The 27,786-nt window shown below is 56.5% G+C and overlaps 1 protein-coding gene across 1 annotated transcript; it reads left to right on the top strand.

Moving 5' to 3' along the window:
• The first annotated feature begins 115 nt into the window (after positions 1-115).
• LOC146764398 (uncharacterized) lies at positions 116-21,987 on the top strand. The gene is made up of 4 exons (XM_085564723.1): positions 116-165; positions 345-441; positions 19,842-20,208; positions 20,628-21,987. The coding sequence occupies exons 1-4, from the start codon at positions 116-118 to the stop codon at positions 21,140-21,142; spliced, it is 1,029 nt and encodes a 342-aa protein (XP_085420849.1). The 3' UTR covers positions 21,143-21,987.
• The last annotated feature ends 5,799 nt before the right edge of the window (positions 21,988-27,786 follow it).

Here is a 27,786-nt window from a genome sequence, read left to right as displayed (position 1 = left end):
AACAAAACCGAGTAAAGCTTTAAGCCGCACGGAAAAGCAGCCACAATACGAACCAGCCCAGTTTACCGACTGGGGAGAAATAAAAATAGCCTGCGCTGAATGGTCCCCAGCCGGCATGGCAGCCTGCCGCGGCGCCTCCACCCCAAACACGCCCGAGAAGAGCCTGTTGGGGCTGCGGGAAGAAGGCGCACCTCACCAAAGACTGCAGGTCCCAGCCCCAGGGAAACAGGAGAGAGAAGGGGCGTGCGGGCTGCACTCAGCCTCCTCCCGCCGCGAATGCAAGGCAGCCCATCTATGCCAACCCCCAGTGAGACGGGGTGCCCTTATACCCCATACCCCCACAGGAGGCAGCCAGCTTCGTACCCTCACCAGCAAATTTCGCAACAAAGCCTGCGGTACCTTCGTACCCACTACCACCGCAAGCAGCGCCCGTGCCGCAGAGTCAGCAAGAGATGCCCCAGAACGGGACCCCTGGGTAGCCCTGGCCATGAAAATAGGAAAAGAGCCCCCGAAGGTGTGGGGGACGTGCTGCCTTTATGGCAGTCAGGACCCCCACGTCATAGGGCTTCAGTTTTAGGCAGACACAGGAGCACACTGCTCGATTTTTCCCCAAGCACTGTAGCCACGACACTGGCAATGCAAAGAAGTCCCCCCAGTGAACGGAGTGAAAAAGCCGTCCCGAGCTTGGAAAAGCACCCAATTAGTAGCTATAACGCTTCATACAAAAAAGAAAAAAACACAACCCACCCCAAAACCTTGCCCCCAAAAGTCACCGACACCCCGGCTAGCCATACAGATGCCTTCCAGATAAGCTGCACAGCCAAGTCCGATCCAAACCCAAACTTTCGTATACTAAAAGCTACCTTTCTAACCCTAAACGAAACCAAACCGAACCTGACTAACTCCTGTTAGCTTTGTTATAATGTTAAACCCCCTTTCTACGAAGGCATTGCTTTAAACACCCCCTTCAGTTACTCCACAGCCGATGCCCCCCACCAGTGCAGATGGGACACTCCCCGCAGAAGAATCACCCTGAGTCAAATCACAGGACAGGGCAAATGTTTTGGCAATGCAACTTTAGCAAAGCAAAAAAGCAACTTCTGCACTAAAGTTGTCAAGCCCAACAGAAAGACCAATAAGTAGGTGGTCCCATCCGCATCTAGAATGTGGGTTTGCTAGCGATCCGGAGTGAGTCCTTGTGTGTTCCTTGCCAAATTTAATGACTCTATCGACTTCTGTGTCCAAGTTCTGATTGTTCCTAAGGTCCTGTACCACTCAGATAAAGAAGTGTACCACCTTTTCAAAGAACCTGAGAAACTCCACAAAAGAGAAATAATCACAGGTATAACTATCGCAATGCTGCTTGGCCTGAGAGCAGCTAGCACAGCCACGAGTTTCTCAACCATCGCAACCCAACAGCACGGACTCTCTCAGCTACAAATGACCATCAACGAAGACCTGTAGAAGATCAAGAAATCCATCTCCTATCTAGAAAAATCAGTCTCTTTGCTTTCAGAAATAATTTTACAGAATAAGCGAGGACTAGACCTCTTGTTCATGCAACAAGAAGGACTGTGTGCAGCTTTAAAAGAGGAATGCTGCTTTTATACAGATCATACAGGAGTCGTTAAAAACTCCATGGCAGAACTCCAAGATAGACTGGCTCAGAGAAAGAGAGACAGGGAAACCCAGCAGAGCTAGTTCGAATCCTGGTTCAATCAATCACCTTAGCTCACCACTTTAATTTCCGCCCTGGTAGGTCCACTGGCAATACTGCTTTTAGCTGTTACCATAAGACCATGCCTGCTAAACAAGCTAGTCTCGTTTGTTCAGGCCCGTCTAGAACGGGCGAACATTCTGTTCGTGGGACAGCAACAAATGCTGTAAACCAAAAACTGCGAACACAGTCAGTTGCAAAAGCCTTCGAAACTCACCTTGCGAGAATTACTCAGGTTTACCAAACCCCTTTTTTCCTTACCAAGTTACAAGTTTGTACCTCACTCCAGTGCCTATATCTACAACTACCTCATTTTATTTATAAAAAGGAGGGGAGAGATGTAGTAGATAGGGACAGGCGAACGGAAGATTTCGGGATGTGACAGAAAGAAAGACCCCCATCCCCCTCTCACCCTGCAACATGTTATCCATTACCCCAAAGAATGTAACCAAACCTAACCCAGTAGTTTTCCACTCCTGACTAACCCTAGAGACCCTGCCAACCCCCCGTGACGTAGCAGAGTCCCCCAAGACTATTTAAACCCATGAGATAAGATAATAAAGGCTTTTCGACCGTCCACCACATTGGTGTCCTGCGTGTGTCGTTAGCCCGAGTGGACCAGGGGAGACTGGGCTGCCGTGCTGTTCCTTGCAACCAGGTCGCCCTTGCCTCCCATGAAGGCAACACTGCCCGGGCCGCTCTTCCGTCCTGTCCATGGACATGTCACCAGAGTATGGGATGTGACGGGATGGGATGGGATGGGATGGGATGGGATGGGATGGGATGGGATGGGATGGGATGGGGCCAAGCTGGCTGAAGGCACCGGCCTTGCAGCCTGGCTCTGCCACTCACCCTCCTGTGGTGGATGGAACAGCACCACCTATTCAGTCTCCTGTGCTGGGGCAGCTGCAGGGTCACCTTCTTCCTCCTCCATCCAGGTCAGCTTGGGCACTCTCAGGGCTCCCTGCCCCATGTCACTGACTGGATTTCTGGCTACCCTCAGGAGAGATGCCTTGGAAAACTCTGGGGTACCAAGTCCCACGCTCTGCCCTCAAGGGCACCTGCAGAATTGAAGTCTCGGAAGGCCGCAGGTTACTGAGTCCTATGGTCTGGCCTCGAGGTCTGCTGCAGGAATAATGCCTCAGAAAAGCTCCGGGTCGGACAGGAACGAGCGCGCTGTGCGGGGGCTCCTCACAGCACCGCTCTGTCCCGTCCTGTCCCTTCGCCTGCTCTGAGCACTGTGGCGTGCTCTTGCCACTTCCAGCTCCTATGTCAGCATGTGTCACAAAGGGCCCTTGGACACCCGGCTCCATTCCATGCTGCACCGTGTCAGCAAGGGCCCTTGGACGCCGGGCTCCATTCCATGCTGCATGTGTCACAAAGGGCCCTTGCACACACTGCCCCTGCGCTGGGGCTGCCCCCTGCCCACCCAAAGTGGCCCAGGTTGGAAGGAATCCCTGGCCTCAAGTGTCTGAGACAGCCCAGCAGGATCTTTAGGAAGGGCTCAGACCATCAGCAAACGCTGCCCTGCTCTGCGGGCTCAGGGCAGCAGAAGGAGCCCCCAGGGCTGCCGATGCAGCCGCGCTGGGAAGGGCACAGGGCCTTCCACAGAAGCTGGCACGGCCTCCTCGGGACACATCCCGGCTCGTGGCCATCCCAAACCCGTGGGTGTAGCACGCACAAGGAACTGTGGGCCAGGGCAGGAATGCTGCTCTGAGCCCTGGGGCCCGGGGAGCGCTGACACCAGCAGGTGAGGCAGAGTCCCTGCCCAAGCAGACCTGCCACCCCCAAAGCCCTGGCAGGGCTGGTGCCGTCTCCTGCCCCAGAGACCTGTGTCCCTGGGGGCTTCTGTGCCAGAGGGAGCCAAACCCACGGGCACTGGGGGCTGTGCTCCTGCCTGCAGGGGCTGTTGGCTGGAACACCTGGAGCAACTGCTGGCAACAATGAGTAGATGGCAAAATGGTTAACCCTGCCCCGGGATAGAGATCTAAGTGGCCAATAAAGTACAGCTCTCCCCTCTTGTTCCCTGCAGCAGAATCAGGACCATGAACAGAAGCCGTCACAGATATTTTTTCTGCGTCCCATAAGCAAAGCTGTGCCAAACCACAGATGCTGCCTTCAAATGGACTCAAATTCCAGCCTAGACCTCTCACCTCCCAGACAGCTCCTTCCCCAACACACCTCCAACACCAACACCCTGCAAACACCGCACAGAAGCCCTCAACATCCTGCCAGGACCCCCAGCTGTCCCCATCCCTCCGCAGAGTTTCCCTCCCTCCCGCAGACCCCCTGGTTCCCTGACATGCCATGGGATGGCACTCAGGAGGATCTGCTCCAAGGCCTTCCCCGGCAGCAAGCTCAGGCTGCCAGGCCTATGGATCCTGGATCATCCTTCCCACCGAGCCTTCCATTGGCACGGCTCTTCCATTGGCACATCTGCGCTCAGCTGGGACTACTCTGCTCACCCAGGGCTCCTGGTAAAGGATGGAGAGCAGCCTGGCAAGCTCTTTCTCCAGCTCCCTCTGTGCTCTTGGGGAAGGCAGAACCTTCCACAGGAAAGCAACTGCTGCCACAAGGAGTGGGTGGCATCAGGCAACCCTGGGGAAGCCCCTCAGGAATGCTGTATCCTGAGGGAACACTGTTGGCCTTGACCTGTTGGCACCTGCAAAAGCTTCAAATCAGCTGGCCCAGCTTCCAGGGCCTCTCTTGGCCAGCATCCTGACGTGGATGCAGGATGGCTGCCAGGCACTGCTGGGACCCAGCGGGACAGGACCGGCTGTCTCGTGCCCACGCAGCAGCCCTGACACAGCCAGGGCCATCCCGAGAGCAGACAGACGCTCACGGGCCAGCAGAGAGGAGCAAGGAGCCCTGGGCTCCTCTCAGGGTATCTCAGCTGGGCTCGCTCCACAACACGCCCCCATTGGAAGGCCTGCTGATGCCCAGCTGCCAGAAATGCCTACCTTGTGCTCTCCAAGATGCACAGGGAGAGCCAGTGAGCAGGACACCTTGGCAGGCAAACCTTCCAAGCCTTTTGTGAGGCCAGGCACACACCAAGATCAGCCAAGACTCTCCACCACTCTGCCTGGCCCACCCAGCCCAGCTCTGTGCTGGCCCTGGGCCACAGCAGCTCCCAGCAAGCAGGAGGCAAATGCATCTTGCCAAGAGTTGCAACACAGCAGACAGGGAAGATGTGAAAAGTGAGTGTGTAAAGGCCTTTTAATTCACAGCTCCCACAGAGAGCTTTGGGGCTCATGGCTGGACAGAGATGTTTCTCCTCACCCCTCTCTCCAAAGGGGGGTAACATACGCTGCTGCAGGTGCTTGGGTTGGTCTCTGCAGGTCCAGGTGGATGCCAAACTTGCTCTTCACAGATTTCTCCCTTGCCCTGCCCCTCTGCCAAGTGCAGTGGGCCTCAAGGACTGAAAGGAGCACAGAGAGCCAAAGGGGGACACTCGCACCTGCCTCACTGGGAGCTCCCTGGAAAGCACTTTCCTTGAGACGCAAGCCCCTGTCCTCCAAATGCCTTTACTCAAATGTGCAGCTTTTCTGCTCAACACCAACACACCCTTAAGAAACGCTGGCAAGGTTGAAGGCCTTCATGTCCTTTCAGGACAGGCACTCCAGCTGTAGCTCGTATTCCCCCAAGTGCCTTTCCAGGTGGAGGTTCAGAGGTGCAGCCCCAGGCTCTCTACAAACACAAGCTGCTCACTGCCTCTTCACCTGCCTCAACTCCTGCCTGCGCTTCTGGCACCCAAACCAGGCTGTTCCTGGCCAGAGACCTGTCTTGGTTTGAAAAGACAGGAGTCTGTGAAGGAAGGCAGGAGCCTCCTGTGAAATGGAAAAGGTAAACCCGCTCCCTCCGAATTACAATTTCAAAATTAAATGGCTCTCCGGCAAAAATATGGGAATGGGAATAACAGTTCTTTACTAGGAAAAAACTAAAAAAAAAAATGTAATTAGTACAAACACAATTAGTGGTAGAGTCAGAAACCTGACACCCTGAGGAGTCAGGGTGTTGGTAATAGTCCAGTTAAATGGTGGCTGCTCCTCCTGGAGTGGCAGAAGAAATGCTGCTGAAGAGGTGATGCTGTAGAAGGGTGTAGTTTTCTCTGAAGGTCTGGTGAAAGAGTAGATGGGCCTGGTCTTCCTCTGGGGATCCAGCAGAGAAGAAGCTGCTCCTCTGGGAATCCAGCAAAGAGGCTGCCCTGATGTGCCAAAAAATGCTGAGTTTCTGCAGGTAGGAATGCTTGGCTCCTCCCTCTGGGTGAAGCATCTCACAATGGGATGATGTAACTTTACCAGTCATGCAGTGAGTCATTCAGTGGCCATTAACAGAAGATATCTCCCCGGAGGGAGACATTGTTCTTGGAAGAGATAAGAAAATTTCAACTTAACAGAAGATACCTGCCCAACCTCCAACAGATGGCAAATTGAATACATGCTTATCTTACAAGCCAGATTATCCACCCCTTATTCTATTTCCATCTGCACACCATGAAATCTTACACCCAGTTCTCACTTAAGACCAAGTCTCCCTGTGGTACACAGCGGGTCTCCCCATCTTTCTGCATTACCCACCAAGTGTAACCAGGTCCTTGAGCAAAGACAATCCCACGAATGGGTTGGTCTTTGCCTGAGGTGGGATTAATCCAAACAGTTTTCCCTCAAATACCTTTCATATGTACTACAGGGACCTTATCTCCATCTACTGTGTGTAAGGGTTCTGACTGGGCAGGACCAGCTCGACTGAAGGACCCTCGGGTGTTGACCATCCAGGTTGCTTTTGACAGGTAAATTTCCCAGTTTCTAAATGTTCCCCCACCAAGTGCTTCCAGGGTGGCCTTAAGGACTCCATTGCATCGTTCAACTTTGCCAGCACCTGGAGCATGATAGGGAATATGATATATCCATTCGATACCGTGTTCTCTGGCCCAGGTGTTGATAAGGCTGTTCTTGAAATAGGTGTTGTTGTCAGACTCAATTCTCTCAGGTGTGCCATGTCTCCACAGGATTTGCTTCTCCAAGCCCAGGATGCTGTTCCGGGCAGTGGCATGAGGCACAGGGGAGGTCTCCAGCCATCCAGTGGTGGCTTCCACCATGGTCAGCACATAGCGCTTGCCTTGGTGTGTCTGGGGCAGTGTGATATAGTCAATCTGCCAGGCCTCCCCATACTTGTACTTGGACCACCGCCCACCATACCAGAGGGGCTTCACTCTCTTGGCCTGTTTGATGGCAGCACATGTCTCACAGTCATGGATAACCTGGGAAACACTGTCCATGGATAGATCCAGCCCTCGGTCTTGTGCCCACTTGTAGGTGGCATATCTGCCCTGATGACCTGAGGCATCATGAGCCCATTGAGCCAGGAACAACTCCCGCTTAGGGTGCCAATCTAAGTCTGTCTTTGACACCTCTATTCTTGCTGCCTGATCTACCTGCTCATTGTTTTGGTGCTCCTCATTAGCCTGACTTTTGGGGACATGGGCATCTACATGACGGACTTTCACCGTCAGCTTTTCCACCCGAGAGGCAATGTCTTTCCATATATCAGCAGCCAAGATTGGCTTTCCTCTACATTGCCAGTTGGCCTTTCTCCACCTTCCCAGCCAGCCCCACAGAGCATTGGCTACCATCCACATCCGGTATAAAGGTAGAGCTTTGGCCACTTCTCCCTTTCAGCAACATCCAGGGGCAGCTGAACGGCCTTGAGTTCAGTGAGTTGGCTTGATCCACCTTCTCCTTCGGTAGCTTGTGCAACTTGTCATGTGGGGCTCTACGGCTGCTTTCCACTTCCGGTTCATCCCTATGATGCGACAGGAACCGTCAGTGAAAAGAGCGTAGCGAGTTTCCTCTGCTGGTAGTCGGTTGTATGGTGGAGCTTCTTCAGCCCGTGTCACTTCTCCCTTCTCCTCTTTTGTTAGTGAGAACAAACTTTTCACTTTCCGTCCAGTCTGTAATTATTTCCAAAATCCCAGGGTGATTTGGGGTTCCAATACAGGCATGCTGCATGATGAGAGCAATGCACTTGCTCCGTGGAGCTCTGGTGTCATGGTGGGTAGAAGGAGCCTTTGCTCTGAACATCCACCCCAGCACCGGCAGTCGGGGTGCCAGGAGGAGTTGTGCTTCCGTGCCAATCACCTCCGAGGCGGCTTGAACTCCTTCATAGGCAGCCAAGATTTCCTTCTCTGTTGGGGTGCAGTTGGCTTCAGACCCTCTGTAGCTCCAACGTCAAAATCCCAGCGGTCAGCCTCGAGTCTCATCAGGCACCTTCTGCCAAAGGCTCCAGGACAACCCATGGTTCCCGGCTGCAGAGTAGAGCACATTCTTGACCTCTGGTCCTGTCCTGACCGGGCCAAGGGCTACAGCATGAGCGATCTCCTGCTTGATCTGGGCAAAGGCTTGTTGCTGCTCAGGGCCCCAGTGGAAATCGGTCTTTTTGTGGGTAACCAGGTAGAGAGGAATCACAGTCTATCTATACTCGGGAATGTGCATTCTCAAAAAATCTATGGTACCTAGGAAAGCTTGTGTCTCCTTCTTGTTGGTTGGTGGGGAGATAGCTGTGATCTTGTTGATGACCTCAGTGGGAATCTGGCGCCTCCGTCTTGACATTTCACTCCCAGGATCTGGATCTCTTGGTCAGGTCCCTTCACTTTGCTCTTCTTGATGGCGAAGCTTCCAGCAGTATCTGGATGATCTTCCAACCTCTCTCAAACACTTCTGCCGCTGTGCTCCCCCACACAACGATGCCATTGATGTATTGTGGGTGTTCTGGGGCCTCACCCTTTTCCAGTGCAGCCTGGATCAGGCCATGGCAGATGGTGGGGCTGTGCTTCCACCCTAGGGCAGTCGGTTCCAGGTGCACTGCACACCCCACCAGGTGAAAGCAAACTGAAGACTGCATTCTGCTGCCAGAGGAATGGAGAAAAACGCGTTAGCAATGTCAGCAGGGGTGTACCACTTTGCTGCCTTGGACTCCAGCTCGTGCTGGAGTTCCAGCATGTCCAGCACAGCCGCGCTCAGCAGTGGAGTCACTTCATTCAAGTCCACAGTCAATCTCCATTCTCTGTCAGACAAGTGGGGCTCGCACAGGCCAAATGGGGCTGTTGAAGGGTGAGTGGGCCTTACTGACCACCCTTTGGCTCTCCAGCTCATGGATCATTTGGTGGATGGGGATCAAAGCATCTCGATTTGTCTGATATTGACGGTTGTGCACTGTTGAGGTGGCAATTGGCACTCGTAGCTCTTCCACCCTCAGGAGTCCTACTGCAGATGGGTTTTCTGATAGTCCAGGCAAGGTGTTCAATTGCTTAATGTCCTCTGCCTCTGCAGCAGCTATGCCAAAAGCCCACCTGAATCCCTTTGGGTCTCTGTAACAGCAGTTCTGGAGGAAGTCTATGCCCAGAATACACGGGGCCTCTGGGCTGGTCACAATGGATGTTTCTGCTGCTCCTTCCCAGTCAGGCTCACCTCGGCTCCCACCAGGGTCAATTGCTGCGATCCCCCCCGTCACCCCGGCAATGGAAACAGGTTCTGCCCCCACGTGTCCTGATGGCATTAGGGTACATTGCACACGACCAGTATCAGCTAAGGCTTCATATTTTTGTGACTCAGACATGCCAGGACATTGGACCCACACTGACCAAAAGATCCAGTTTTCCAGTGCCTCTCCCTGGCTAGAGACAGGGCCCCTCTAAACCTGGTTATTATTTCTTTCCTAGGCATACATGGTAGAGGTATTTTAAAGGTGATCTGACAAATCATACTCGGCAGCTCGGTCACGGGAGGTTGAGGCTGCCTTCACTTTACTGGAATTCGCTCAGTCAGTGTTTCCCTCCTTGAGCTGACGCGCCCGCGGTGCCAGGACAGAAATGGGTTTCCCATCCCACCTTCCCATGTCTTCCCCATGGTCACGCAGAAAGAGGTCCAGGCCAGCCCGTGGGGCGTACCCTCTCTCTCTGGCTGGGGAATGTTGGGCTCTGACTTTGGGGCCTGTGACTCGCACTGGGGCAATGTGGGAACTGTTCCTCCTCACCTCCTCCCTCATCTCCCTCATCTCCTCTTTGAGTTCCTTGCCCACAGCAGAGCCATGAGCCTGCGCTGGGCCATGGATCATACTCTCACAATTTCTCAGCTGTTGGCAGCAGAGCCCACTGTCTCTCGGCTGTTATCGGCATTAATTGTGGCAATGGAGGTGGTGTACTGAGACGGCCCCAGCCTTGCCAGACTCCACAGTATTTGCCCTGTGCACCTGACCTTGTCAGGGTCATTATCATGCTGTCCATCCCTCCCAAAGAGCACCTCCAATGCTGCCACTTCCATCAGCTGTTGGATCCCTTCCTTAAGGGTTTTCCAGCACATTCTGTGTTGGTGCTCCTTCATTCTCACCCTGTGGACAAACCTCTCTCTGACACTCATTAAAATCCGCTCCCAGAGGGAAAGGGACCCTGGCTCCCTTACAAAAATCGGATTCATACCTGAGTCCTGGGTCAAGGGTCCCAAATTCCTTGCCTCACCACCATCCAGCTGCACACCTGTACCCATGAGGTCTCAGACTTGAAGCAGTCAGGTTGTATAAGCCTCACGTCTCCGTCGTTCAATGTCCTTGTGCAGCTTATGGAGACTTTTGTACATCAGGGTTTTGGTGATAATCGCAACCTCTGGCTCCCCTGTGAGTTGTGAGGGCCTTCCCTTATCTGGGTGCTCTGATTCCATCTCAGACCTCCAGCAGTGACTGCTGCTGGCTGTGGCTGCCTTTGTGGCTCAGCTGGAACCTGGACAGATGTAACATTTGTGGGTTCCACTGCTGCCCCATCAGACTCTCCTTTTTTGGGGCAGGGGGAGAGCTTCTGACCAACTGGGGAAATGCACTCCTTCAGCATCTCCTGCATCTCCCTCACCAGACCCCCACCCAGTCTGGGTGGTTCATATCTGGGCTGGCTGTGGGGCAGGGTCAGGCTCTGGGGCAGCAGCATCCCTGGTCTCTGGGGCCGTGTCAGGTTCTGGGGTGGGTGTCAGGGTGGTTATCCAGGTTAATCTTCCCTTGTCTCTCAGTGCCAAATAGAACAGGGCTAACAGCAACACAGCCCCTGTATGATATCATTGGTATTTGGAGTGGATCTGAGCCCTTCACAAACTGGTGGGGCAGCCCCGAAGAGATGGTTAAAGGCTTGGGAGAAAATTTCCCCCGGTGTCATTTCCTCACAGTAGGTGCCATTATTAAACTAACCCCAAAAGCACACAGTTAGTGTGTGATAGCTGTGAATCCATGTGCCTGCTTCCCAGAGGAAGTTAAAAATCCATGAATTCTTCCCCTTATTCACCCATAAAACAAACCGGAGAACAGCCACAGCAGCCTTGGCTGTAGGAGCCATGTTTAGATCAGGGCTTAAAAATGGAGAAATGCAGCCACGATTCCGTGTCACCCAAACCAGGGCAGGCTGGAGCACAGGGTGCCCCCTAGCCAGGTTTCTGTAGCAGCACACAAAAATCAAAACTTGGATTACTCAAGAACTGTTATTCCCTTTTTTGTTTCTTTGCCTTCGAGCTGCACGTTGGGTGCCAAAATCTGTCTTGGTTTGCAAAGACAGGAGTCTGCTAAGGAAGGCAGGAGCCTCCCCTGAAATGGGGAAAAAAATAAATGTAGACCCCCTCCCTGTAAACTGCTATAAAGTTAAGGGGGCTCTCAGGCAAAAATATGGGAGCAGGAATAACAGTTCTTTATTAGGGAAGAAAATTAAAAGATAAAATAAACAATGCAGTGAACCAAACTCTAACAGATGGCAATTGAATACATCTTGCCTTGCAATCTAGGACACAACTTATTCAGCATGAATCACATCCATTTACCACATGCCCCTTACCCACAGATATTGCCCACCTGAGACTGACATGCCAAAACATTTTTTAAAAATTATGCATTTTTCTTCATAATTAAAATTTAATTAAATTTTAATAAATGAATTCAATTAATTAATTTTAGCTTAATAACAATTAAAATATTATTTTGCTTATGCATAAAAATATTATTCGATATTTTATTATTTCATTTTAATGCTTGTATAAAAAAATCTCTATATGTGTTTTGTAACCAAAAAATTATTGGTCATTGGTTCTAAGTAACACAATTCCCTTCATTAATTCATTGACCACTATTGCTATTGATTGGGCACTCGGGGGGCTCGGGCGGGGCTCGCTGGGGCGCGGGGGCTGATGGGAGTTGTAGGCGCGGGTACAATGCGGTGTAACGGGGCCGCGGAGCATCACGGGAGTTCCAGGCACAGCGGCAGCGGCACTCGGTGGGGCGCGGGGCATGACGGGAGATGAAGTCCCGGCTGGAACAGCGCTGCCCGTGCGCCGCGGGGTATGATGGGAGCTGTAGTCCCGGAAGTGGCTCGGACGCGGCGTTTGGGGCCCGAGAAGGCCTCGGGGGACACTTTTGCATCCAAGTTGCGACTTGAGCTCCCCGGGACTCTGGAGCACTCGTGGGGGGCTTAGGCAGATTTAACCGAGTTCCTTAGGGCGCAGGGCGCGACAGGAATTTTAGGCGCAGAACTGTGTTCTGAGGGGCTCTGGAGCCGTGGGGGATGAGAGGAGAGGAATTCCCAGAAGTGGCTGTTCCGGGGTTCTGTGGGGCTGGGAGCACTCAGGGGATCCGAGAACGCTTTTGGGGGGTCCCGATTGGGCGCTGAGGAGCACTTGGGGATCCCGGAGCGTCTGGGGGACTCTGATGGGACAGATGGGAGCGCATACTGGGGGAGGGGGGGGGGGGTGTGTCTGTGGAGCGCGGGGCATGACGGGCGTTGTAGTCCCGGCCCCAATGGGGCTCTATTGGATTGCGGGGCATGATGGGAGTTGTAGGCAAAAAGAAAAGATGGCGCAGAATCCAGGCACTGCTCCCAAAGCCATAATCCCTGGCGCTGATTGGTTGGGAGCTGTGATGGGCGGGAGCCTCGGCCAATGGGAGGCGGCGGAGGCGGGAACAGCCATTCAACCCCTCCAGTCCCTCCCAGTACAGCCCAGTTCATCCCCAGTACAGCCCCAGTGCCCCTCCAGTCCCTCCCAGCACAGCCCAGTTCATCCCCAGTACAGCCCAGTACAGCCCAGTTCATCCCCAGTACAGCCCCTGTGCCCCTCCAGTCCCTCCCAGCATAGCCCAGTTCGTCTCCAGTACAGCCCAGTACAGCCCAGTTCATCCCCTGTACCGCCCAGTACAACCCCAGTTCCCCTCCAGTCCCTCCTGAGATAAGTGGAAAATCATTTGTTCACTGTGATATACTCGCTTACCTTGGTTTGCATAAGAATGTACTGGTGTGTCTTTGAAATCCTTATTTGCTTACAAGGTGATAAGGAGGTTGAGATTAGAGTCCTGGGTGTGTGTATCTGGTCTGCTTCCTGTATCTCAAAAGAAGAGACTTAGAAGCTATCACAACGACCAGACTCAGACTACATCTGGAGAGTCACGCCTGCAAGGAGAAGGGGGGGGATAAAAGGAAGGTTGGGACAGAACATTTTTGCGCGCCGTTGGTGGAGCAGGAGACTCCCCGGCCGCCCAGCGCTGTGCTTTGCCTGCCTTACTCGCTTGCTATTTTAAATAAAATTGCTTTATTGGATTAAGACACTTCAAATTGCCGTGTCACAATTTATAACACCTCCCAACCCAGCTCAGTTCATTCCCAGGCCCTCCCAGTTCCTCCCAATGTCATCCACAGTATGCCGCAGTATTGTCCAGTCTTCCCCACAATGTCCCTAGTTTGTCCCCGTATCCCCCAGTTTCACTCCCAATTTCACTCCCAGTTTCACTCCCAGTGTGTCTGAGTGTACCCCACAGCATTCCCAGTGTTCCCCAGTATGTCCCAGTCCTCCCCAGTGTTTCCAAGGACAGTTTAATTTCTCAGGGCTGCCGTGGCAGCCAAACCCAGCAGTGGGGTCAGTGCAGTGCCCATGGCCACAGCCCCTTGCAGTGTCCAGTGCAGCTGGGGCTGATGATCCACCCTCACAGCTGGCCCAGGGCCCGTCTGGAGTGGTTTTGGTGGCACCTTGGGCTGGCACACACCTGAGGAAGGTGTCTGTTTTCATGGGGAAACTCAGGAGTTTTAGATTGCTCCAAACATAGAAAAAGGGAAAGCCTCTCTTAGGCTGGGTGCAGCCAGCTCTGCAGGCACAGCAGGTCCCAGGTGAGTGAGGACAGACAGGATGGGCTGGGGCAATGTGGAGCAAGGTTGTCCACGCTGGGCCAGAGCTCAGGGCACAGCTTCTCTGAGCAGGCCAGAGCTTCTGAGGAGAGACCCTGGCTCAATATCAATCACAGAATGCTGCAATCGCCTCTGATCTAAAGATAAATGTAATAAAATACACCCTTTAAAATAGGAATGTGTATTTCTTACAAGCACTTTAAAATCTTTCTCCACAACTCGAATAAGAAAACTTTAATGACCCCCTCAGGGCTTTTGTGTTATTTACATCAGACTCAGCCCCTGAGAGTCTTCAAAAAAACTTCTCAAAAACTCAAAGTTAAATTAAAACTCCAAAGTTTCTTGAAGTTTTAATGGGTCCCACTGAGGACACGACTCAGAAAGTGTACCAAGGTTCCAGTCAGAGCAGAACACTGGAGGCAGAGATGACAGCTGGGCACATGCAAGGGAAAGGTGTCTCTGGTGCTGAGCAAACCTGGATGTGTTTCAGGAATGCAAAGGGCCCAGGCCTGAGCCCCAGCCCCTGGCAAGGCAGATCCTGTCCCTCCCTCATTGCTCAGGGCTCTTCCCGGGATGGGCACTGGCATGTGGGGATGTGCAGTGCCAAGGGCAGGACCATGGGGCGGCCCCTGCCAGGCTGCTGAGCAGGGACAAGGAGGCACTGAGGCCCCAGGGCTGCAAGGGTCACTTGTCCCCTCGTGGCCTCAGGCCCAGGGCCAGCAGCCATGGCCAAAGGGCTGCACAGGTTGGCTCTGTCAGGGCCTTGCAGCTGCTGCACATCCCTGAGCCCTCTGCAGCCCAGGCTGTCCCACGGTGTCCCTGCCCTGCGCCTCTGTCCCTGCAGGCTGTCGTCACCCCCGGCTGCCCCACCTCGCTGGCCCTTCCTTTGCTGGCAGCTCTGCCTCCTGCTGCCCCTGCCTGGCCACACAAAGCCTTGGGCTGCTCCAGGCTCCTGCTGGGGATGTGCTGCACCACAGCCCTGCCCTGGGAGGGAAATTCCTCTCCTCATGTGTCCAGTCTGGACTTCCCCAGCTGCATTTGGGGCATAATTTCTCTCCCTGCCTGATTCCCACTATGGAGCAAAGCTCCACCATTTCTAAATCCACCCTTCAAGCCCTGCCAGGCCACTCCTGATCTGTCCTCAGTCTCTTCACAGCTGAGCCCAGGCACATCAGCCTCCATGCATGGGTCATGTTCTTGAGGCCTGCAAAACCCAGCTCGGGAGATCTCTGGGCCCTGTCCAAGGTGTTTGCAAAGGAAAACATTCTGCTCATATCACCAGAGGCCAAGGCCAGGCAGAACTGTCTGTCCTGGCAGCTTTTGTCTGGGAGCAATCCTAGGATAGATGGAATTTTGGTGGCCACATTCCAGTTCCTGCCATGGCCCCTGGACAAGAGGGTCAGTTCTTTTCTGCAGGAAGGAAGGCACAGAGCCCCAGTGCTTCTGAGGCAACTGAGATGCCACCACCAGAGGCCAAGGCCAGCCAGAGCTGGCAGGTTTTTTTCTGGCGGATACCCTTGCATACAGGAATTTTTTGAGGGGAAGTACCAATTTTGTCCATGGATGTCTGAAAAGAGGGACAGTTCTTTTCCATAAAAAGGAAAGCATGGAGCCCCAGTGGTTCATGGGCAAATGAGAAGCAGCCCTTGACATTCCAAGATCAGCCAGACCTGTCAGGTGGCCCCTGGCAGGCCAAGCCAGCCAGACCTGTTCCCTGTTCCCCTCATTCCATGGAGCCCCACAGTGTCCCAATGGTCCCCTGCTTCCAGGAGGCCCTGAGGTGTCACAATCCCCCTTAGTGACACCAGGCCCTGAAGGGTCGGAATGGTCTCTACGGTTCCACAAGGCCCCACAGAGTCATGGTGGTCTCTGGGTTCCATGGAGCCCCGCGGTGTCACCATGGCCCCAAAGTGTCACAATGGACTCCATGGTTCCACCAGGTCCTCACCGTGCCACCATGGTCTCCACAGGAAGGGAACAACCCAGCCCCAGCGTTCCAGGGGCAGATGAGCCACAGCCACCAGAGGCCAAGGGCAGCCAGATCAGATGGTGCTGGCAGATTTTGTCCTTGGATATAGGGAATTTTAGAGGTGGAATCCCAGTTTCAGACCTGGCTGCCTGGAGGAGAAGGACGCTTCTTTTCCATAGGAAGACAAGCACAGAACACCGGTGTTTCAGGGGCAGATGAAAGGTGACCATCAGAGGCCAAGAGCAGCCAGACCTCTCTGTTCTGGTATTTTGTTGTCTGAAAGCAACCCTTGGATATAGGGAATTTGGGAGGTAGAACCCCAGTTTCAGCCATTTCTGCATTGTTAAGAAGGACGGTTCTTTTCCATAGGAAGGAAAGCCCAGAGCCCCAGTGTTGCAGGGCCAGAAGCAGAGAGAGAAGGCTCCTGGGAGGCCGAGCCAGCCAGACCTGTTTGTCCTGGCAGCTTTTGTCACTGAGAAATCCTTGGACCTAGGGAATTCTGGAGGAGGATTCCAAACTTTGGCCATGGGCATCTGGTGGAGTTGGATGGTTTTTCCCATAGGAAAGAGAAGCGTGGAGCCCAGGTGTTTTGGAAGGATATGAGTGGTGGTCACCATAGACCAAGAGAGCCAGACCTGTCTCTCCTGGCACCTTTCATCTGGGGGAAATCCTTGGATATTCAGAATTTTGAAGGTGGAATCTCAGTTTTGGCTATCAGCACCTGGGCAGGAAGAAGAGTTCTTTTCATCAGAAAGGAAAGCACAAAGCCCCAGTGTTTCAAAGGAAGATAGGAATCATCTCTTTGGAGACCAAGGCCAGCCAGACTTGTCTCTTCTGGAAGCTTTCACCTGGGAGAAATCCTTGGATATAGGGAATCCTGAAGGCAGATTCCCAACTTTGGCCATGGGTGCCTGGATGTGAAAGGTGTTTTTTTCCCATAAGAAAGAAAAGCACAGGGTCCCAGTGTTTCACAGGAAGATGAGAGGTGGCCCCTGGGTGGCCAAGCCAGCCAGGTCTGTCTGTCCTGGCAGATTTCATCTGGGAACAATCTTTGCATAGAAGCAAACTAAGAAGAGGAATCCAAATTTTGGCCTTGGCACCTGGAGGAGAAGGACAGTTCTTTCCACAGGAAGGAGATCACCGAGCCCCAGTGCTCCAGGGGCAGATGAGCAGCAGCCCTGGACATGCCAAGGTCAGCTGGACCTGTCAGGTGGCCCCCAGGTGGCCCAGCCAGCCAGGCCTTGATGCCTTGAGAGGCCACCTAGAGCAGAGGCTGGACAGTGTTACAGGAGTAAAGTGGGGATTTATTAAAAAGGCCTTCAAAGGATTCACCTGGGCAGTACAAGGGCCTGGCCGAGGGTACACCCAGGATGGACGCCAGGTCACGCATTTTCACACTTTTGTAAGATTTGGTTCATTTCCATATTGGGGTTAATTGTCCAATTACACCTTCAGGTTATGCAGCCCCACCCTCGCAGTCTGATCTCCTCAATTCGCTGTTGTTTTCACTTTTTGGGCCTGAAGCTGCAGCGGTGTCCTTGGTTCTCAGGCTGGAAAAGGATTGTTTTGTCTGACTACACCATGAGGAGAACTTGCTGTCACTCTGCATGAAGTTCAGAGTTACAGATACAGGACAGAATTGGGAAAATATGGAAGCTAAAACTTAAGGCATCAGCCTGTCCCATGTTCCCTTGGTTCCATGGGGACCCACAGTGTCACAATGGCTCCTCCGGGACACTCTGGGCTGCACAGTGTCACCCTGGGCCCTTGGATCCATGGGAGTTTCACAATGGTCTCCTCTGATTCCACGAGGTCCCCACAGTGTCACAACTGATCCATGGCTCCATGAGGTTCCCCAGTGTCACCAGGGTGTCCTTGGACCTGCCTTGTCACAACTGACCCATGGCTCCATGAGGCTCCATGAGGTTCCCCAGTGTCACCATGGTCGCTGTCAGAGGCTGGATGAGATCAATGTCCCCAGACACCTTGGGCTGAGCTGTCAATCAGTCACTCTGCTGGGACAGTGCTGACCCAGCTCTGAACACCTGAGATATCAGATGTCCCAGCTGGGGGGCGGCCCACGAAGGCCCAGGGGCTTAAAACCAAGGAGCACAAGGTCAGCCCCTGGTATGGACTCTGCCTTCTCCTGGAGTTTGTGTCTCACCTACACTGGAGCCCCGGGAGCTGGGAGCCACATGTGTGTCTTTCTGTGGAGCTTCTGTCTTCCTGTCTCTCTCTCTCTTTCCTCTCCTTCTAATGCTCTTTATATGGAACAGTTTTGGGTACCTGATCAACTTCAGTGTTTAGGGATTTCCAGGCTAAATGGGCTGAGGGAATGAAGTTACTGCTGTGACAAGTGATTTAAGTTGGATTGGATTTGTATTAAACACTTTTCCAAAGTTCATTGTTCTTTTGTACTTTGCCAGTAAAATTTGGGGGTCCCGAATGGGCGCTGAGGGGCACTTGGGGGTCCGGGAAGGTCTGGGGGACACTGAAGGGACAGATGGGGGCGGTACCGAGGTTCTGTGGAGCGCGGGGCATGACGGGCGTTGTAGTCCCGGCTTTAATGGAGCTCTATGGGGCCGCAGAGCATGACGGGAGTTGTAGGCAAAAAGAAAAGATGGCGCAGGCACCAGGCACCGCCCCCAAAGCCATGATCCCTGGCGCTGATTGGTTGGAATTGTGATAGGCGGGAGCATCGGCCAATGGGAGGCAGTGGGGGCGGGAACAGCGCATTCAACCCCTCCAGTCCCTCCCAGTACAGCCCAGTACATCACCAGTACAGCCCAGTACAGCCCCAGTGCCCCTCCAGTCCCTCCCAGTGCAGCCCAGTTCATCCCCAGGACAGCCCAGTACATCAGCCATGCTCCTCCAGTCCCTCCCAGCCCAGCCCAGTTCATCCCCAGTAAAGCCCAGTACAGCCCCAGTGCCCCTCCAGTCCCTCCCAGCATAGCCCAGTTCATCCCCAGTACAGCCCAGTACAGCCCCAGTGTCTCTCCAGTCCCTCCCAGCACAGCCCAGTCCCTCCCAATACACCTGAGTTCATTCCCAGGCCCTCCCAGTTCCCCCCAGTGCCATCCATATCCCGCTCCAGTGTCCCCCAGTCTTCCCCACAGCGTTCCTGCCCATTGCGGGGCAGCGGCGCAGACGGAATGTCCTGCGGCCCAAACCTCCTGCTCCTGCCACACAGCGCCAGCCTTCTCCCCTCCTCCTCCTCTCCCAGCACGGCACAAATTCCAGCTCGGAGGAGGCTTCCCCAGAGAGGGCTCCGGCTCCTGTCTCAGCCCGAGTGTCCCTGCAGAGGAACAGGGCATCCTTCAGGCACTTCCACAAGCTCAGGGTTCCCATTTCATGGCGAATCTGGGATGCCGGGAGCGAACGCCGGGGCATGGCCGGCCCGGGGCGCTCGGGCGGCGCTCGGGGCCGCTCCTGGCCCGGGCCGAGCGCTGACAGCCGCGTCCCGCCCGCAGGGAAGGCGCAGGAGGCCCGGCAGGAGCGGCCCCGGCGGGTTCGCTGCTGGGCAGCGGCGGCTGCGGCGGCGGCTGCGCGGCCACGCGGCTCTCGGACGGCGCCCGGGGAGCGGCGGGGCCGGCGGCGGGCGCGGAGGAGGGGAAGGAGGAGGAGGAGGAGGGAGAGAAGGAGAAGGAGGAGAAGGATGGGGCTGTGCGGGGCAGGCGGCGAGCTCAGCCCGCTGCTGCCCTCGGCTCGCAGGTGGCCATCAAAAGGGTGCCAGGGAACCGCGTCCGGCGCCGGGGCGAGCTGGTGATGAGCCGGGCCAGCGGCAGAAGCCGGGCCGTGCCGGGCGGGGATGAGCCGGGGCCCGGCAGGGTGGGAGCTGCCAGGACGCCTGGAGGGAGAGCGGGCGTGGGGCCAGCGCAGGGCGCAGAGCATCCCGGGCTGGCCGAGGGGTTCCCGACCCCCGGCACGGCATCAGCCCCACTGACGGCATCGTGCTCCTCCCGCAGCCCCACGGCACCAGCGCAGCCCTGGAGATCGTGCTGCTGGACAAGGTCTCCTCTGGCTGTGCTGGTGGCATTCAGCTCCTGCAGTGGCTTCAGCTCCCCGACAGCTTTGTGCTGGTGCTGGAGCATCCGGAGCGGTGCCAGGACCTGTCGGGTTTCCTGGCGGAGCGGGGGTTCCTGCCGGAGGAGGAGGCTCGGGGGCTGCTCCTCCAGGTGCTGGAGGCCGTGCGGCGCTGCCCCAGCTGCGGGGTCCTGCACAGGGACATCAAACCAGGGAACATCCTGCTCGACCTGGCCACCGGGCAGCTGACACTGATCGACTTTGGCTGTGGCACTTTCCTCCAAGACACAGCCTACACCCAGTTTGCAGGTGAGCCCTGCCAGGGAATGCTCCTGGGCATCTCATGGCCCAGCTGAGGTGCAGCACTGGGGCTTCCCCTATTGCAGCCGGGATGGGATTAATGATGGAGCCAGGCTGATTTGAGTGGGGTGTGAGGGGGCCAACTCCCATCCCTGCTGACAGCCTTCAGCACCCACTGTGCCTTGGGCTGGGGCTAGAGCTGGGGCAGCCAGCCCTACAAAAACCCCCATGGGGGTAGCAGAGAGGGGGGTCTGACCCCGTGCCCCAGACGGTTTGGTGTGCAAGCGAGGAAGGGCTTGGACTGCTGTGCTCCCCTTGTTTGCCTTGGCTTATTAACATTTTGTGGGGCCATGCAAGCAGGAGGAGAGGGGGTTTTCTCCACTACTGGGTGAGTTTTTCTTTTGTGTGTCATGGTTGTGTCTTCCCAGGGTTTCTGCTGCCTCTTCCAGCACCAGTGGCTTCTTTTCCAACCCTGAGTCTGTACACAAGTCCCAGGTGCTTGCGAGAGGGCAGCGGTCACACTGTGTGCCACTGGGGCAGCCCCTGCATGCCCAGGGGTGCTGGGGCCAGGCTCTGGGAGCAGCAGCATCCCCCTGATGAACTGTCTGTGTTCCACAGGAACCCTGTCCTACAGCCCACCAGAGGGGATCCACCACCAACACTACCATGGCGAGGCAGCGACGATCTGGTCCCTGGGCCTCCTGCTGCACCACCTGGTCATGGGGAAGCTCCCATTCAGGAGGGGCCAGGAGATATCTGGGGCAGATCTTGTTCGCAGGACGGCTCTCTCAAGGTGGAGTCTCATTGCTGGGCACAGGGGCAAAGCCAGGGCTGGGAGACAGCAGCACCTCGTGAACATCTCACTCTGGCAGCTGCTGAGGAGGTGACACATGTCCTGCTCTCCTGCTCTCCTCCAAAACATGGAATTGATGGGGAAGTTTAGGCCCAGCTCTGGGCACACCCAGCATGGCCTGGACACAGGAACAGGGGGCAACTTCTCCAACTGACTGGTGATTGCTGGTTTCTCTCACCAGAGTGCCAGGATGTCATTAAGAGGGGTTTGTCCATGCAGTCCTTGAACAGGCCATCCTTAGAAGAGCTTTTCCATGATCCTTGGGTGCAGGGTGTTCCTCTGCCCTAGAAGATGGGAGAGATCCATGTGCACAGTTGGATCCAGGGGCCTGGCAGGTAACAGCTCCACACATCTCTTGGCACTCAGTGGCAAAGACAACCTGACAGGTTTTGTCCTGCCTGTAGCTCTGAGCAGGGGCACAGCAGAAGGGAAGACACAGCTCTTGGCTTGGAGCTGAGCTGGAGACATGGTGTGGCAAGCACTGGGGGCCACCATCCCCCTGGTTTTGCTTGCCATGGTTCATGGATGGCTGGGGCCCTGGGCAGAGCCCTGACAGCCAGGTCTGGCCCAGGGAAGGAGAAGGAGCCCCTGGAGAAGCTGTCCCAGGTGGGGCTGCTGCTGCTGGGGACAGCGAGGACAACGCCAAGGATGACAACCTCTTGCTCCACCTGGTCTCCGGCAGGCTGAAGATGGTGGACTTTGATTCTGACATCTCATTCAAAGCCAGGTTCCACAGGGAATTTGCAGATCAGTCCACACGCAGGGGGATGCTCCCAGATTTGGGCACTGCGCAGCCTGGCTGGGAACCAAAGGTTCTCCCTTTGCTGGGGCGGATGCAGCTGATCCTTCAGTCAGCTGCAGGCTGCTTTTGGCAGGGCTGGGGGCATGGGCTGGGGTGGGTACGAAATGGGAGTGGGCTCCTGGCCCTGCCAACAGCCCCCAGCACCCACCGTGCCCCGGGCTGGGGCTGGGCTGGGGCAGCCAGCCCGACACAAACAAACCCCCATGGTGGGAGCAGAGGTGGGACTCCAGACCCTGTGCAGGGGCTGCTTTGCTTTGCAGGCAAGGGAGGGCTTGGGCTGCTCCACTGCCCTTGTTTGCTTTAGGATCACCATGGGGGCAGTGCAGGGGAAGGGAGAAAGCCTGGGATTCCCCAACCATGGTGGGTTTTTCCCTGGCATGCAGGGTTTGGGCCTTCTTTAAGGCCCTGACAGAGATAAGATCTTTGACCTTTTTTCTTGTTCCCCTTTTTGACTGTAACCTATTTTCAATAATTTGACGTTTCTTTTTCTAGAGGAAGCATTCCAGATGGGGCCCAGTCTGGATCAGGACGTGCTTAGGAGCAGCTGCGGCGTGGATGGGCCGTGCCCTTGGAGAAGGCTGAGGGCATCGTTTGGGAGCAGCTTTTCTTCCAGCGTGGGATGGCGTGAGGTGGGTCCTGTCTGCTGGGGATGGTGGGATCAGAGTTCTGAGGAGATGGCAGCGAGCACAGGAGCGTCCTGCTCTGGGCAGCTGCTGAGGGCTGGAGGTGCCGTGGCTGGCTTCAGGCTGGGCACATGTCCTGCCCTCCTGCTCTGCTCCCAAAGGCAGCAGTGATGGGCAGCTCTGGGCACAGCTCTGGCACGGCCAGCATGGCCTGGGCACCGCGGGCGGCTGGGACAAGGGGACAGGAGCCTTCAGCTGACAGGGCTTTCTGGTTTCTCTCCTTGCAGCCGGGCTCTGCAGGTGCTGAGGCTGCTCTGGGCTCTGCCAGGGCCCTGCTGGAGCTCAGCACCGGGCCGCAATCAGCCAAAGGAGAAATGGGGTGCCCTGAGCACAGACTGGCTTGAGCATTTCAGCAACACAGCTCAAGTTTGCAGAGTGTACACCTCCAAGGGAAAACATGGCACCACCCAAAAAATAAACTTGTTCAATAACTTCTGAAATTAAATCAATCTAGGATGACCCGAAATGACATTTTGCAGCTTGCTCAAGCTGTACCTCAGCCCTTCTCTGACCAGTTCTCTCCCCCACCTGCCTTTTACTCCCCAGCTGCTCCCTATTTTCCCCCAGTGAGCTCCCAGCCCATTCCAGTCTCCATCACACTGTTGCCTTCCTTGGTGCCCCTCACCATGAGGAAGGCCGAGCCCCAGGCTTAGGGACTCATCCTGTCACTGGCTGAGGAGCAGCAATGTCTCAGAGGTCTGGTGGGATTTTAGTGTCATTCAGAGCTGCTCTCCAGCCCCCAGCTCTCCTCACTGCTGAGTTCCCGCTCCCTTTTCCTCATCCTTGCAGCAGGATGAGCTCTGTGAATCCCCTTGAGCCTCCCCAATCTTCCCAGCCCACGCACCAGTTTCAGATGAAGCTGCAGCTTCTCTGTCTCCTCTGGCACACCAGTGCAGTCCCCTGTGCGGGGAGCCCCAGCCCCAGAGCACAGCACTCAGCAGTGCAGTCCGGGCTGGAGCAGCTGCCCTGCAGCCCTGCCTTGGCTCTTTGTGGCAGGGAATGCTCCCTGTTTGCAGCTGTCCCTGCAGGATGGCCCCAGGGCAGAGCCCAGCCGGGCTCCCACTGCAGCCCCTGAAGCTTGGGGCAGACAGTGGTCCCAGAGCTGAGGTTCACGGGGAGCTCCTGGAGCTGTGCCTCGCACTCTGTTGCCGTGTGTCCCCGTGCAGGCTGGCTTGTACGGGGTGAATGTACCAGCCCTGGTTTGACTGACAGGGGCCGGGCCCATCACATCTCTCCCAAGGCTGCAGGCATTGCCCAGGCCAGAATCTGAAGGGGCACAGAGATCAGAGCAGTGAAATCATCCAGACTGGGTTTTCAAAGGCCCTTTAGAAGGAAGGGCTTGAGAATAAACGTGCTCTTTTTGCCACATGAACATTGGGGTGAGTGGTCTCTTTGGCTCCAACCCACTTTCCTCCCCAAGCCAATGTTACCCACTCCCTCACACGTTCCCCCCGTGCCTTCCCACTGCCTTGTCCTGTCAGAGCTTCCGCAGCCCCTCATCCCTTCGTGGTCCCGTCCCCTCAGGGTCTCCCCAGCCCGGCCAACCTGCCCGGCTGCAGCGCCGCAGCCCCACAGGAGCTCCAGAGGAGCCCCACCAAGAGGCACCTGGGAGCCCTCAGCAATCCAGCCAGCAACACACGGGCAGGAGGACACGGATGGCGCTTCCTGCCTGGGACAGGGCTTGTGGCCATCTCCAGGCACCGCTCTCACAGAGATCCCCACAGCTCCAGCCCCTGCCCATCTGCTCTGTGGGCAGCACAAAGGCTTCAGCAGAGCCACCAAAGGCCAAGGGGCTTCTGGCCATTTTCCCTGCAACCCTGCATGCCTTGGCAGGTGCCTGAGCCCAGGAACCCTTTTCTCCCTCTTCCCCTCGGCCCTGCAGAGCCTGGGCAGCCAAAGAAAGATCCTGGGAGTCTGTCTATAGCAACACATCCTATATTTATACGCTAAAGACAAACAAAAAGAAAGAAAAGAACATTTTTAAAGAAACAAAACAGTCCTGCTGGCTCGGGTGGCCCCAGCAGGCAGAGCCTCAGGGATCAGCTCTGTGCAGAGCTGCAGCAGCGCAGCCAGCCGAGCCCACACAGACGAGGCCGTCTCCCCCATGCCCTGCAGAGCCGATCACGCAGGCTGTCAAAGTGGGAATATGGAGCACTCTCTGCTTCCTGGAGGATGTACAATGCTTGACCTGCCAGGCTTGCGATGGCGACACTGTTGTCATTTTCCATGCCTTCAAGGGCTGAAAGAGAGAGGAGCAGAGCCATGGTGAGTTCCCACATCTGAGGGGACCCGAGGGGACTCTGTGCCAGGGCCATCCCAGCCGGCTCTGGCCATGGCCAGCAGGGAGCAGGGACCAGCTGGATCAGCCCGAAGCTGCTGGCCACGAATCCCCCAGGTGTCCTGAAAGCTCTGTGTGCTCTGCCCACGCCGGCCCTGGTCCGCACAGGGAGCAGAGCCCTCCGCAGCCGGGGCAGGGCTCGCAGCTCCCCCGGCAGCCCCCGCTGGCAGCCCGCTGCCCTCACTCACCCTCAGAGATGAGCTGGAGCTCTTCCTTCCTCCCCCTCAGGTGCCGTCCGGCCGTCCCTGGGAACACAGAGCCTGTCAGGCCCAGGGCACAGCTCCCTGCCAGCGGCGCCGCCAGCCCTGTGCCCACATGCCCTCCTGGCCCGGCTCGTGGCTCACCCATGAACCTGACGGCCGCCTCTCGCAGGGGCTCCTGTGGGCTCTGCAGGTAGGGCAGGGCCCGGCGCAGGTGCTCAGCCACGCTGCTGCTGTCCTCTGCCAGCTGGAGAGAGCGGCAGGAGGGAAGGGTTGGCCCCGCAGCCCCCCGGGCCGGGGCTCCATGGGCACCCGGCTGGGGCCGCAGGAGCCTGGAGCAGAGCCCGCGCGGCCTCGGGCTGCAGCAGCGGGCAGGGGCACAGCTGCCAGCCCGCACACCGAGCACCGCGCTCAGGGGCTGCTCCAGGCTGGGGCTGTGGCTTCCCGGCCCTCCTTACCAGCCACTCGGTGAAATTCCCCAGCTTCTGGTTCTTCACCAGCTGTCCAAGGTCCCTCCTCTTCAGGAACTCAGCCGCAAAAAGGAGCGTTTCCTGAGAAGCCTGGAGAGCAGCAGAGATGCGGAGATGGCCCCACAGCCCAGGGCGCAGGACCCCGTCCCTGTGCCAAGGCCAGCAGGAGCTGCAGCCTGCGAGGCGCCAGGGCAGGGCCAACCCAGCCCCTGCCAGGGGCCAGTGGCAGCTGCCGAGTCCTCACCTCTGCCACTCGCTGGTTCTCATCGTGGCAGTGCATGGAGAGTGGCAGCAGGCTCTGGCGCACGTGTGCCTTCAGGACCATTTTTTCTTCTTCTGGAAAAAAATCCAGCATCTCCCGGAAGATAAACATGCAGCACAACTGCACCTGGCTGTCCTCCTGTAGGAAAGGAAGGAAGAAAGACCTCAGCATCAGCTGCTTCAGGCCCACCTGGGCACAGCCTGTGAGTGCACAGGGCACAAAGTGTGCGGGCAGCACCCGCTGGCCGTGGCTGGAGGCGCAGAGCCTTACGTTGTCAAAGAGTGGCAGGAGCGCCTCAGCCAGCTGCAGGGCGAGGGCGCTGGTTATTGGGGCACCATTGCAGAGGAACAAAGCCCTGAGGAGAACCGTGGTCATCCTGAGCATGGTGCTGTCATCTTCCTGCAGGAGCTCCACGAGCCTTTCATGCAGGCTCCACATCCTTATGGCCATCTACTTGTGGAACACAAGTGTGTGAAACACCATCCTGCTGCCACAGGGCCCAGGGGCCAAAGGCCTGTGCCAAAGCCCTGGGGCAGCTGCAGCAGGAGGCAGGAGAGCTGGCAGCAGCTGCCCCAGTGCCCCAAGGCCAGCCAAGCCCCAGGGACTGCCTTCCCCAGCCCCACGCTGGCAGCACGGCTTCAGCCCCTGTGCTCTTCTCACCGAGACACTGGTGGTGCCGAGCGCCACGAGGCCTCGGAGTGCCAAGCGACGCCTCCCCCTGCACTCGCTCTGCAGGTGCTTTGACAAGAACTGGAGGATGCTGTCACGGCACTCACTCACGTTCAGGTGCTCCAGGATCTGAAAGGCACAGGCCGGTGACGGGGGAGCGGCCGGCGGGAGCCCAGAACCGCCCAGGGCCGGGCCCAGGCAGCAGCACAGGGCGCGGGCTCCGTCCCAGGCACTGCGGCCAAGAGAGGGCAGAGAGCCGGGAGGCAGCTCAGCGAGGAAGCGCCGGCCTTCAGGCTCACCTCCACAAGGAACGCCAGGGCGGCCAAATCCCGGCACGGCGTGTCCTTGCTGAGCAGCCCGAGCAGGTGGAATGCAATCCTGTAACACGCAGCTTCGGATGCGCGGTGCATTTCTCTGACAGGAGGAAACAGGAGCCAAAGCCCTGAGCCAGTGGGGGCAAACCTCTCCCAGGACTGCCTCACAGAGGTCTGGCCTTTCTCCACCACCCTGCAAGGGGCAGCTGAGCCCTCTGGGAGGTTGCTGCTCTTGGGCACGCTCCTCTCCCAGCCTTTTGCAGACTCCTTGGCCGTCCCTTGGTGACAAGGCCTTCTGGCCCACGGCCATGGGGACTGTGTGGGGCACCTCGGGCACAGGGCACACATGCCGGGGACAGCTGGGGAGCAGGGGGTCTCACCTGGCCAGCACGCCCACAGCACAGTGGTGGGTGTCAGCACACAGCAATGTGTCCCAGCCACGCTTGTCTTCCACGGCCACCACCACATCCTTATAGTGCATTTCGCAGAGCAGGGCCTTCAGGGTCTGCTCTGCAAAGCTGTGCACAGAGCAAAGCCCAGGTCATGCTGGGAGCACTGGCCCCTGCCCTGGGCACATGGCAGGGACAGAAGGAGAGGAATGGAGCACCTGCTGGGGCTGGTGGCAAGGCCATGTTGCTGCTGGCATCCCTTCCAGAAGGTATCGACCTCCTCTGGCACATCCAGAGTGCTGAAGAGCACTTGGAAGAGCAGATGCACAAAGAGGCCGGGGAAATTCACGGTCACTACATGTGGCACACAGGGCAGCTGGAGGATCTTCCACATCACCACGGTTGCCTGCAAAGGACAAAGCCCCCTGAGACAGGGCTCAGTGCTGAGGTGTTCATGTGGCAGAGCCCGAGCACAGGAGGGAGAGGCCCGGAGAGACACAGGGGGAGCACCGGGCCTGGTGGCCCTGGAGCTGCCCCGAGGCCAGGTTTCAGCCCAGCGCCTGAGGCAGGGAAACGCCGTGGGGAAGGGAGGATGGAGAACTGCTGG

This window comes from Lonchura striata, chromosome 34, assembly GCF_050655825.1.
Source record: "Lonchura striata isolate lonStrDom1 chromosome 34, ASM5065582v1, whole genome shotgun sequence".
NCBI classification, from domain to species: Eukaryota; Metazoa; Chordata; class Aves; order Passeriformes; family Estrildidae; genus Lonchura; species Lonchura striata.
The sequence above is the reverse complement of the archived record's forward strand: the minus strand, read 5'-3'. Positions and strand labels throughout refer to the sequence as shown.